Here is a 13,423-nt window from a genome sequence, read left to right as displayed (position 1 = left end):
ACAGAGGCGTCTTAGCCATAGAGGCTAGTGGCGTGGGGAACCACGGCGCAGGAGCGTAGCAAGCTGCTCAAGCAGGGGCACCCCCCTGGGGGTGGGACGGTGCCCCCTAGCGTGCATGCGCCGTGACATCACGACGTGCACGAGCAGCATCCCAGGTGGACTGTGCATCCTGGGTGGAGCGTGCTGCAGCCTTAAAACTTGCCGCGCCGCCGCCGCACTGTCGGAAGGGAGGCCGGCCGCTCGCGCCTGCCATCTTGGGTGGACTGTGCATGTCTACCCAAGATGGCAGGTGCAAGCGGCCGGCATCCCTTCCGACCATGCGGCAGCATGGCACGTTTTAAGGCTGCAGCGCGTGGACATCAGGACAGACGCGGTGCTGCTGTTCACGCGCTGCAGCCTTAAAAGTTGCCATGCGCCAGCGGTGCTGATCGCAGGGGCAGGGCACCGCCCCAAGTGTCACCCCCCCGGGCGGTACCAGGGGTGGACCGCCCCCTTGCTCCATCCATAAAGATCAAGCTTACTAGCTGCTTTGCTTCTAAATATTCTCTGGTTGGCCTCTGTTAATTCCTCCTACCAATGGAGAACCTGCAAAGGACTCTACAAGGGCTCTTGTGTACCACATAAGCCTAGGGAATAAGAGCAGATTTTGTTTATTACACGGTCCAGATTTTGTCTATTCTGGTTCAGCTCACTTGGTTGTAATTTTCTAAACCAAATTAGGAGCGGTGGCACCAGGAAAAAAAACCGGGCATGGGGGAGAGTGGAGGACAGAAGAGGCAGAGTATATTTCTAGGTGGGTGAGTTGTGTCCCAGTTGTTAAAATCTCTGAAAGGAAAATACGAGTTTTGTTTGCTTGCTTAGAGCCCCCAGAGTAGCTTACATACAATCAAAACAAGCTAGTCTCTACCCACAGGCTTACAATCTTAAAAACCTGACTTGATTTTGTACATCATACCTGTATTTATTGACCTTTGTATTGTAGGTTGTAAATTGTCTCATGGTCTTATGATGAGTAGTAAATTAACTTAATAAATAAGATTAAGAATAGCACAAAAATGGAAACAGGATACACTGCCAACGAAAGAGGAATGGATTTTGAAAATGTTGGATTATGCGGAGTTAGACAAAATGACAGGGAGAGTTAGAGAACAAATTTATTGAAGATTGGAAAATTTTTGTTAATTATTTGATGAAATATACACAATTGAATATGTTAGTAGGATTACAGGAAGCTTTGTAGTAAAAAATAAATATTATTGTATGATGAAATAACAGTGATTATTTTAATTATGAATATTAAAGCAATAATATATGGAATAAATATAAAAACAAAGAAATAATATTGTGAAAACCAGAAGGAAGGCTTGAGGGAAGTCCGGGCCTTGAGAGGTCAGAATATAGAATGTTCAATATATAAAGAATTGTAAATATAATGTATGTTTGAAAATTTTGAATAAAAAGATTATAAAAAAAAGATTAAGAATAGCAGCATGACAGTGCTTTCCCATCTCTCCTCCCCCTGTACATGCCCCTGGCCCCAATTGGCCTGGGTGTGTGTGTTGAGAGAATCCCCAGAACAGTGTGCAGGGAGGAGAGGAGGTGGTTCCATCAGATGAGCACCAATGGAACAATTGTCTTAAAACATTGAATTCCATCCATAATTACTAATGTAGAACATTCACTGGCCCCCCTCCATAAGGTTCAAGACAAGGTGCAGAAAAATGTTCCCAGTCTAACAGGTTCATGGCAGGCTCACAGTCTTTATTTGAAAGGCAAGTCACATCTTTTTGGGATCCTGTCCACTGCAGACCTTGGAAAGGCCTCCTCTGAAGAGGCAGGGTGGGACCCTAGGGAGAACCTCAGCAGTCCTGGCAGTCTCAAGGTGGTCCTAAAGTGCCTCGACATGGTTGTCTCACCTAGATCCCTTCATAGGCCATCTGACCACACCCAAGCCACACCCAGATTCTCCGACTTTGCTTCCTGAGCCTCAGGGCAGAGGCAGTAAACCCAGGGGGGAATCCCTGAGTGAGCAAGACCAACCTGTTTGACTGCCCAGAATGCTTTATCCTTAGCAGCTTCCTTGAAAGGAAGGAGATGATACCGGTATAACTGTAAGTGACCAAGAACATGAGTAGAGAGAAAGAGTGGCAGTGACGACATTGCTTTCTCAGTCTTCTCTGCAGCCTTGTTGAGTCGACAGCTCCAGATTCCATACTTTGTGCTGCTTATGGACACCTATGTTCTCTTTACAGCCACCACCTAAGGCAGGAAACTGCAGAATTTCAAAAGGGCAAAACAAGCTTCATAGGACAATTTTCTTAGTATAAGAAGGTTTTATTATTTGAAAGAAATGTAACTGAAAAACTTAACTGGCTATTAAGTAACAAGGTAAAGTTGTTCAAGCAACATTAGCTATTCAACACTTTGCAATTCCTGTCCCTGAGCTGGTGTCCTAGCTATAGTATCGACATAGGTACTTCTTTACAAAGGAAAAGCTTCAGTCGGAAGGAGATCTCTATTTTGAATGGCCGTTTGATCGAAGTCCAGTTTATAAAGATATATAACACAAAAAGGAAGAATAGAAAACAAACTGAATAAATGCATAGGTCAATCTTCCTTGCTATTGTGGGACGGATCCTTTTTTTCTATTGAAATGATAGCAACTGTTTCTGAATCTACACATGTAAATTATCTTATGCAAATCTGTGTCTCTTTATGTGGTGACAAACACTGCCAAAAAAGAGAAAATGTAAGTGGCCACTCTACCTACCTGTCCATTCTCACCATTTTACTTCTTTTCCTCCCCCATAAATAAATTCCTCTGGGCCACTTTCTCTTGAAAGTCCCACCCTCTTCTCCTAAGCCTTCCTTAGCCTCCTGCCTTCTCAGTCATCAGGTGCTTGCTTCCTATGCCCTTCCATCTTATTAGACTATTTTGCCTGCCTTGCCTATCTCTAGTACATAAGCACTTCGACTAATAGCATCCACAGGCTTTGCTGCCTGCCCTGCTTCTGTTGTAGGAGGCCAACTCAGTCAATTACAGACAGAGGCTTTGCCACATCCACTACAATTATTTTGCTGCATTAAAATATAGAATTGATTACTGGTGGAAGAATGTAAGGAGTTGCCTTGGCTCATGGCAAAAATAAAAAATAAATGGCTGGAGTTTGTGAAAAATAAAAATGTCACCTTTTAATTCATTTCAGCTGATAACACCCCACCCCCTTCACAACAGTCAGCATATGGCAGAAAAAGATAACACATTCCACTTCTAAAGGAACAACTACAAGACCCAAATGCTCCCAGGAAAAGTAGCTGCAGTTGACAAAATACTGGAGTTTGAAAGTATCCGAGATAATTCTCCATTTTAAGTGTAGATGTTATCAATTTCATTTGTTGTCACCACCTTTCTCAATATTTCTGTGCATCTTGAAATGTCCTGGGTAAAAGAAAATAGAAAAAAAAAAATCCAGTAAAGACAAGAATGCATTAATAACTGCCTATCATATTTCCTTATTCTCGGCCACTCAACTTTTCAAAACGAACACACACAACCCTCTGTATGCTACATATGAAATGCAACATCCATATTCTGTTCCAGGACAGCCATATCCAGTTCTTGCTATGGACTGCAACTTGCAAACCAGCTGGTCCTGCTTCGCACTTTTGTAACTAATTAATTTATCAAAGGCAGGTAAGAATGAACAAAAATATTTAGCTGAGCACACAGTGGATCATTAAAGAACGTAAGAAAAAGTCCTGCAGGATTAGACCAAAGACCTACCTAGTCCAGTATTCTGTTCTCACAGTGGCCAACCAGATGCCTGCAGAAATCTTACAAGCATGACATAATCTCAATAGCACTCTCCCTTCTTATATCTCCTGTAAGCAGCAGGAATTTAAGTGTGCTTAATTGTGCACTGTATTGTAGCAGTATTCCTCCAGTTAATTTCCCTTCCACTTTAGCGTTGTGAAAATCCTATGCAGGCAATGGAGAAGTACTTGTGAAACATCTCCAGTCACTGAGCAGGTGGGTGGGAGGAACCCTTGTTCTGCTGTGTGTTCATCAGCACAAGCTCAAGGTGTGGACCGCTTGGTACCATATGGACGTCTTTCATTTCAGATTGACGGTTGCTAGCCTCATCCACTTATTGAGCCTAGTTTGAGGAACCAATAATTCAATATCATTGTTTTAGGTCCTCCCCTGCTCTCCTGTGTGTGAGGGAAGCAACCTGTTGCAACAGCTTTAACAAAGATCAGGCTTACTGGCTGCTTTGCTTCTCAATATTCTCTGGTTGGCCTCTGTTATTTTCTCCCACCGATGGAGAACCTACAAAGGACTCTTGTGTACCCCATAAGGGAAAAAGGGCAGATTTTTGTTTACAACAGTTCCAATGGCATTTCTATACCAGAGACACTAACTGGTTAACAGTCATTCCCTCTGTCCTGGGGAAGCCTGAAAACCATAGTTGTGCAAGTGGGCTAGAAAACTCAAACCAGAGAATTTGCAGTCTGCTTACCAAACTACAGTTCCCAGGATTCTTCAGAAGCAGCAGCAGTTGAAACTGGTGTAAAAATAGACATTTGCTGGCAGGTGTGGTTAACTCTAAATTATTCTGTTATGTGGCCTATGGAAGAAAGTCCAGTGACAAGCTTTTATCCTTTGAATTACAAAGTGTAGGTAGTTTTCAAACATGACCTAAATATGGATTTCCAACATAAACCCTTGATTGTTGCCTAGGTTCAATCATGAGAGGAGAAAGCCCAATTAAAGTAAAAAATAACAATAATATCTCAATGTAAACCAATTTATATCCCAACCAGCTGTGAATCAAAGCCAAAGAGAGCATCTCACAAAGTCAAACAAGCAGCTAAGCAAATGTTTTAAGCACTCAACAAGGGAAACCCCTGACACACAGTAATCCCTAATCTGCATTCACAGCTCCTTTCCTAACGCCCAGAGGCAGAAACTTCAGTACCATGGAAATGACTCAAAAGCAATACAATGTTGCTGGAAGGCTTCAGGGCTTGCACACACAAATACAACAAAGTGGCCCTTCTGGGAATTGAATCCTTAATTATTGTAATTGCCAAGAAATACTTTACATAAATAAACATTTAAGCCAAGTGTCCTTACGCCTCTGAATACTAGTTTCTGGAGAGTGCTGTTGAAGTTGGGTCCTGCTTGCTGCCTTCCTGTAGGCACCTGATTGGCTACTGTGAGAACAGCTGTTTTAGATGGGCCTTTGGTCTGATCCAGGGGCTTTCTCTTAGGTCCCTTCACAGCAGCTGTTATGGTGACCAGTCTACAGACAGGCAAGCTGAAATAAGGCCACATATAGGCTTAATAATTAAACCTTACCTTCACCAAACCCTTCAGGATTCTGGAAGATAGCAAGGGCTCGAAAGCTTCAATTGTTACCAAATCCAGTTTGATGATATCAGTGTAACACTGATAAAGCACTGCAGGGATCTGCCACACTTGACAGTAACTGAGAACTTGGCACAATTCAGGAGGTATGAGGGGAGAGAGAGAGAGAGAAAGAGACTAGTAACCTGTTTTTGCAGTGGTAATAAATCAGCAACATGCTCAGTTGATCAAAATGAATCATACATTAAAAAACAACAACACCTTACTGTTTTCTGCAAGCATATTGTAAGAAACCTATAACGAATCACACATGTTAACAACTTTTTTTCTGGGAGCATGTCATGAGAAAAATAAGGCCAAGCAATACTCTAGGTCTGGGTTCCATAGCCTTAATGCAATGTTCAAGGCACTGTGACAGAACCAGTGTTGTAAGGGACCACAGAGGTCATCAAGCCCAGCTTTGTGCTCCATGCAGGATTTGCAATGCACAATGCAATTGCAGCATCCCTGTAGTCTATTAAGCAAATCATTTCTTCCAGCATACCTGCCTGGGTAGATGGTGTAAAGCTGTTGCTTTGCCAATAAAACGCATTTTATGAAGCCAGGCTGGTGCCACTACTGCCACTTGCTGTAGCAGCAGAATATCTTACGATATTGAGGAGAACAATTTTGTTGGTACCCATCATCAGTCTGAATGGAATTCCAGCCAACTTCTTGTTACATGCTCCACACTTCCCTCAACAGTGAAAAATTACAAGGGCAACACTAGCTGCTGTAAGCTCCCTTCGGAGGAGAAAATTCTGAATATTTCTGGCATTTTTGTAATATTTGTACATTTTCTTTTTTAAAAACCCAAAAAAGTGGAGGCAAACAGCACACATTCCTGCCAGGCAGCAAATTAATTGCTCCACATTAGATCCCCAAAGAGAGGCACTTGCCACCCTACTAAGTGTCTTCAACCTTCCAGCAAAAGTGCAATTCACTCTTGACCTGTTGCTCTCTCCCCCCCCGCCCCCCCCAAATAAATTGCTTTTGTTGATTCACAGCACACCCCTCTCCTCTGCTAGGGCTTGTGCTTGTACATGCATGGATCACCTTCCAGTTATGGCTTTCCCATGCAAAACACTAAAGGAAAATTCTCCAGCTCTTTCTTAACAATTAGCTCCCACTGAGAAAACATCCACCAGTCATTCAAGACCAGATAAAAAGCAGCCACGATATTATACTTATTTATTCCAGGACTATATACAAACCACCTTTAATCAATGGTTTGATAAAAAGAACCAGCTTACAAAGTGCACCATTAATAGTATGAGAGGCTTTTTTTTTTTTGAAAAAATGAAAATGGTAAAAATGTATTTTAAATGCCTGGAAGCATCAAAGGGGGTTTTTGCTTGGTGCCTAAAAGACAGCAAAGTTAGTGCCAGGTACATCCCTCCTTGAGCAGGACATTTTATAGCTGAGGTACCACTATAGACATTTATTCAACCCACGGTTTTGCATTGTTAAATACCTGCAGCAGGGAGGTCCCGTGCAATATTTGGCTGTTCTAGTAATGAACAACAGACTTTATCTTTGAACGTGCTTGTCTTTAATGCTTTCAGAAAAGGAGAAGGAAGTGTTAGAGTTGATTCTGTTGTTTTATATTCCGTAACAGAGCACGTTGAAAGAACAAGCACTTGCAAATCCGTCTTCTGCATGCATCCAAAAACCTAGGATGAAAATGTAAATCCCGATTTAAGTGTGACAAATTCCAGATGAATAGCGGTGCTGGAGCCAATTCACACATACCAGCAGTGTTACACAGGAGCCTCCAGCACTATAGTGGTTCTTCCCCATGATATCAACCCTTAAAGCAAATATGGGAAGCAGCAATGGCAACATGGCACTCATACCACTGCTGGTCAATCAATCTTTGGGCCGCAGTCTTACACCCCCTCCCGCCGAGTAAGCCTCACTGAAATCAAGAGGGCTTATTTCTGAGTAGATTTGTAAAGGATTGTTCTACTGTATTAGTGTCTGTAGCAGCATGAGTGCTGTGGCACCTGAGAGACACAATGAATCTGCAGCTGCTTTCTCTGCAATTTAAATGACTTCATCAGTACATTCAGTCCCTGTAATTCACACATCCGTAGGCCTTCAGCCCATAACTGAATCCCAGATTGGAGAAATGCCACAGCACCATGATCTACACTATCTTGTACAGTCTAAGGGGCAATGTCAGTTTGCAGATGTCCTATGCAACATCATATATTATTTTTCGAGGAATGGATGCCATTGCACTGATGTCAAAGTGCCAAAAAGCCTCTGAGCAAGTGTGCTGAAAAGGAGGTTATCAGCTTTTATAGGCAATATCCTCCTCCATTCAGAAGATGACGCAGAGGATTTCTGTTTGTAACAGGCTGGATTCAACACAGTTGCAGGTAACAAATCAAGCCAGTGTGGTGTAGCAATAAGTGTCAGACTAGGACTTGGGAGACCAGGATTCAAATTCCCACTCAGCCACAAAGTTCACTGGGTGGCCTTAGGCCTGTCACTATCTCTTAGCCCAACCCCTCTCACAAGGTTGTTGAGGGGTTAAAATGAGGGCGGAGAGAACTATATATGTCACCTTGAGACCCTTGAAGAAAAGGTGCAATATCACTAATGATAACAATGACAGGCAAAGCTGAATGACAATTCCAACCAATTTTCCTTTTAGGATGCTGCCTGGTAAACAATTATTCTGTACTGTTTGGCCCTTGATACATAATGTCAATGTTTTACCCAGTAAAACAGATATACAGTGACCAGTGAACAAATCAGCAATACATTTATTTACAGTGCAATCCTATATAAGTTTACTCTGAAATACGTCCTAAGGAATTCAGTGAGACTTATTCCTAGATAAGTATGTATAAGACTGCAGCCCGGAGTCTTAGAATTTAGATCCATTACTTCTCTTATCCACAGTATGGACTCACAAAACAAGGGGACTCTTTCACCCTTGCACTTTGTATCAGGGTTTGAAACTCTCATTGTTCTAGGTGAATTTTGTGACAGGGAATTTCATTAGCACATGTGGTTTCTGAGCTCTGGGCACAGTACTGCGCCTAAGATTTCAGATTAAAACTGCAGAGTGGAAGGAAAGGAGGACATTTTTCTGCCTCCCCACTTCCAGCTACTCTCTGAAGACTGGAGAAGAGACCCTCTTAAGAATATTAAGACCATGTGAAAAATAAACATAATATTTTAGCTGCAGTTCATTCATTTTCAGCTTTGTATTCTTGTTATAAAAAAGTGTGTCTAGACATTCCATTGTTGTGCCCATAACCTAGGATTACGGTGCCACTTAGCACCTAGCTTTTATATCTCAGTTTCTAACACTGCTTTGTATCCCAATTTCTTCCACTTCTTACCTTTTCAAGCCACTGAAACTGCTGGTCCTCTGCCACGTAACAATTGCACTGGCACAATAAAACCTGAAATGACCGAACAGTCATAAATGCTTCATGAATTTTAAACAGAACTATGTTAATGTATATATAGCATGAAAAGTAATTATGATAACCGAAAGCTGTAATCTCACAGGCACTTTCCAGGGGGCTCCACTGAAGAAAGTGGAACTTGGGAAATAAATGTGCATAGGATTGTGCTGCACATCACACTTGATCTTGTCTAATCCTACAATGGACACGCCCACAGACAACAATTGTTACTGTAAGGCTCTTTCCTCACTGACAATAGGACAACAGGAAGAGGCTGTAACTGAATGGTGGTGGAGCACATGGTTTGCATGCAAATCTAGGCTGAGTCAGTTTAAAAGAACTGCATGTGTTTGTAACAAGGAATACCATATCACAATCTCTCATTACTTACACAGCACTAAAGGCCACATCTAAAGTCATGCATACTATGTAGCTAATATGAAAGCACATGACTGTCCAAAAGTACTGGCATGAAAGCAGACTGTTGGTGTTCTAATTCTTAAACACAAGGATAGGCAAGAAGATTCAATGCAAACACTAGTGCAGGGCTGGACAGTCTAACTTTGCCATCTCTGGCACCAAACCACATCAGTTAAATACAAAGATACCATCAGGTAACAAACTCAAGCCTGATTCCATAAGCTCCAGGAGGCATCCAAAGAATGCATTATGTCAGTGCAAGGATTTCCACTTGTGCAATGGGACTCCCTAAATCTGCTCTGGAGGGTTGGGAGAACCCCTGGGGCAGATTTAGAGGCCATGTGGTAGCAGAGAAGATGGAAAGTACAGCAGCCTAAGACAAAATCCTTGTACTGACAGGGTGCTTAATGCTATGTTGGGGGCAACTCTCTATCTTACTTACTGTGGGGTCTGAAATCAACCGATAGAACAAACAGAAGGAATCTGTTGGAAGGACTTTGGTCGTATTTGATGTTCTGCACCACTCATTCCACAATTTGACAGATCCAACAACTTCCCAGCCTCCAGAATTCAAAACAAAGGAAGACAAGAATGCTGCAAGCAGAAATGAGATTTATTTCTTATAGCACTCTTAAGTTCTGCACATTGTTCATAACCACCATTGCTATGTAGAAGTGGAGTGATGCTACTCAGTTTATGTAGGCAGCTGCCCTGTAGATTATTTAGTGCATATACACAGAAATACAAAGAAAATAAGATAAACAATATTTTTTGGTTTCCACAGAATTCAACTGGAGGGGAGGGGATTAAGGTAAACACGCCTACTAAACCCAGCTACAAAATACCTAACAAATTATAAGGTTGCACACTATTTTCTACACATCAAAAAGTGATAATTTGTCTAATCCCCCTTTGAACCCATCCGAGGTAGTGGTCATCACCACATCCTGTGGGAGCAAATTCAATAGTGTAAGTATGTGCTGAGGGAAGTACTTAATTTTGTCTATCCTGAATCTTCCTACATTCAACTACATGGAAGTGCTACTGTTACAAAAGATAATAGCAGATGCATAATCTTAAACATCTCTATCATGCCCTGCTTAAAGGTAAAGGGACCCCTGACCTTGAGGTCCAGTTGCGGACGACTCTGGGGTTGCAGTGCTCATCTTGCTCTATAGGCCAAGGGAGCCGGCATTTGTCCGCAGACAGCTTCCGGGTCATATGGCCAGCATGACTAAGCCGCTTCTGGCGAATCAGAGCTGTTTACCTTCCCGCCAGAGTGGTACCTATTTATCTACTTGCACTTCATGCTTTCGAACTGCTAGGTTGGCAGGAGCTGGGACCGAGCAACGGGAGCTCACCCCGTCGAGGGGATTCGAACCGCCGACATTCTCATTGGCAAGCCCTAGGCTCTGTGGTTTAGACCACAGCGCCACCCCCGTCCCGTATCATGCCCTGCTTACAGGTAGTTAAACACTGAAATGAAGAAAACATACAGATTGCTTACCTACTGCATTATGGCCTACAGCCAATACGAACTTTGAGCAAGGAAACTGCTCGTTGTTAGATGCAGTAGATGTTGAATTCCAGATGATGTGAACTTCCCTGAATATAGAAATGAAACAAAAAACAGAATAAGGTTAAGCATACCCTGAGCAAGAAGATGGATAAGAAGCGGCACCATTCCAGCAAAGTGTTACTTGGACAATCGAGACAGGTTAAATATAGGACACTGGGTGTTCACAGTACTATCACTGATCAAGAGGCTTAGGCTGCCATCCTAACCATGTCTATTCAGAAGTCCCACAAAATTCAATGGGTTTCAAATCTCAGGTAACTGGGGTTGGGATTACAATCTTAGTTCTCCACTCATCCCTAGAGAGCAATTAGTAGGCCAACAGCCTATAAAAGGATTCCCAACCCATTTGTGCAAGAGAGAAGATGAAAAACACCACAGGAAGTTCCATGGTTTTTTTGGGGGGGGGGGTTTGCTACACAATGCAGAAAAAGAGGATAGAGGGGAAGAAGGGCCTCTATATATATCTTTCTTCACATACTGTCCTATTCTACTGAAACTAACTCATTCCCCAGACTGTTTTACCTCCTGCCGGGTGAAAAGTAAAACAAAGGAGCATCTGTACGCTGCCTCTTTGTAAGGAGTAACCAGCACAAATCTCCCCCCAAAACCCAAGCCAGGAACTGTCATTTCTCCCACACTTCTGCTGGGCATCACTGTCTTTAGAGTAAGGTTACCAGACGTCCCCGTTTCCTGGGGACAGTGCCCAGATTTACAAATCAGTCCCCTGACAAAATCCATCTATTTAGTAGGAAGTTGATAAGTGTACCTGGATTCATTGAAAAAAAATCTGGTAACCTTACTTCAGAGGGCAGGTGTGGGGGAACCTTTTTGGCAATCCAGATGTTGCTCAACTACAACTCCCTGGCTGTGTCTGATGGAAGCTACAGTTCAGCCACACCTGGAGGGCCAAAGGTTATCCACATCTGTCACAGAGCAACGGCCCCCAAAACAACAGGTTGGCACAAGTAGATTTGCATCACTCCCCCGAAAGGGGAAGGGCGATGGCAACAGGTGTTCACACCTACTGCACTGGGAACCACACAACACATTCTGAAGACACATGGCATAGCCCCCCTCCCCTTGTAGAAACTACACACATCTGGGCCTGGCCAGTGCCTAGATGGCAGTCCATCCCCGGTACGCCACTAGACTAGAACGAAAGAAGGGATATAAACAAATGTACATATCAAGTTAAATTAACTCTAACGTCACTGACAACCATTCTAGGCTAGGTTACCACACGACCCCTTCAGCTGAGGTTTGGTTCCCGCCTCCGGCTGAAGGGTCGCGCCCACCTGCCTAAGGGAAAGCTGCAATGATTTCGCTGCGGCGGGAAGGCACTTTTCACATGCCCAGAAGTGCCCCCGTTGTTACGTCACGGGTTGCAAGGGACCAGAATGTTTTTTTTGGGTTTTTTTTGTCCCCCCCCCCACACACCGCAGGGGCTGAGAGCCCCGACTCTGCCGGAGCCTTTCCCATTCCTCCTCATGCCTCGTTTCCAAGCACCTCCTCTGCCTCCCGCCCGCCCCGGACGCCACCTTTTCTTCTCCAGCTGCTGGCGAATCTCGCGATCTTCCGGCGTCTCCTCGCGCTCCAGGGTTGCCGCCGCCTCCTCGTCGTCGTCGTCGTCGCCGCCAGCGCGGGACGGAGGCGCCACCACCTCGCCGAAGAACGTGGCCATCATCTCCCCCCGGGCAGCCCAAGTAAGAGCGGCCGCCTCGCTCAGCCTGCCTGCCTGCCTGCCGCGACACGCGCCGGGAGCCCTTCCGGGTCACAGCGACCGGCAAGGAAGGAAGGGCGGGCGGCCCGGGCCGTGTGCTCGCTCTGGTCGCCTCCGTGGAGGAGCCCGTTTCTTTGGGGCGGAGGCCCGTCGGGTTCGGCAGGGAGGGCCCCGCCCCTCTCCCGTGAAGCCTGCGAGCGAAGCCCCTCCTTACCCGGCAGCAGCAGCAGTATAGATTTTTTTTAATTTTTAATTTTTTTAGGTGACACAAAGTAGGTAAGTGGTTTGATTTTTGCAGATCTTGTAAAAAGCTTAAAGGTAAAGGGACCCCTGACTGTTATGTCCAGTCGCGGATGACTTTGGGGTTGCGGTGCTCATCTCACTCTATAGGCTGAGGGAGCCGGCGTTTGTCCGCAGACGGCTTCCGGGTCATGTGGCCAGCATGACAAAGCCGCTTCTGGCGAACCAGAGCAGCACACGGAAACGCCGTTTACCTTTCCGTTGTAGCGGTACCTATTTATCTATTTGCATTTGGCCGTGCTTCCGAACTGCTAGGTGGGCAGGAGCTGGGACCGAGCAACGGGAGCTCACCCCGTCATGGGGATTCGAACCGCCAACCTTCTGATCAGCAAGCCCTAGGCCAGGGGTCTGCAACCTTTAAGACAAAAAGAGACACTTGGACCCGTTTCTGAAGAAAAAAGAAAGAAACTGGGAGCCGCAAAACCATTGCGACATTTAAAACAAATATAACACTGCATTTTATTTTTTAAAAATCCGATTTAAATTTAAAAAATCCGATTTAAATAAAAAAATCTGATTTAAATAAAAAAATCCAATATTTTTGATTTTTAATTTTTTTTATCATT

The 13,423-nt window shown here is 44.1% G+C and overlaps 1 protein-coding gene across 1 annotated transcript; it reads right to left on the bottom strand.

Annotated features, from left to right (window-relative positions):
* Positions 1 to 2,718: 2,718 nt before the first annotated feature.
* On the bottom strand, positions 2,719 to 12,596 carry PSMG1 (proteasome assembly chaperone 1). Its single transcript, XM_033154225.1, has 7 exons — positions 12,376 to 12,596; positions 10,766 to 10,863; positions 9,701 to 9,852; positions 8,770 to 8,832; positions 6,885 to 7,083; positions 5,363 to 5,499; positions 2,719 to 3,439 (listed from the first exon to the last, which is right to left on the bottom strand). Exons 1-7 carry the CDS (start codon positions 12,519 to 12,521, stop codon positions 3,368 to 3,370), a joined length of 867 nt encoding a protein of 288 aa, XP_033010116.1. The 5' UTR covers positions 12,522 to 12,596; the 3' UTR covers positions 2,719 to 3,367.
* Between the last annotated feature and the right edge of the window lie 827 nt (positions 12,597 to 13,423).

This window comes from Lacerta agilis, chromosome 1 (assembly GCF_009819535.1).
Source record: "Lacerta agilis isolate rLacAgi1 chromosome 1, rLacAgi1.pri, whole genome shotgun sequence".
Taxonomy (NCBI): Eukaryota; Metazoa; Chordata; class Lepidosauria; order Squamata; family Lacertidae; genus Lacerta; species Lacerta agilis.
Note: the sequence above shows the minus strand (reverse complement) of the source record. Positions and strands in the feature narration are given on the sequence as shown.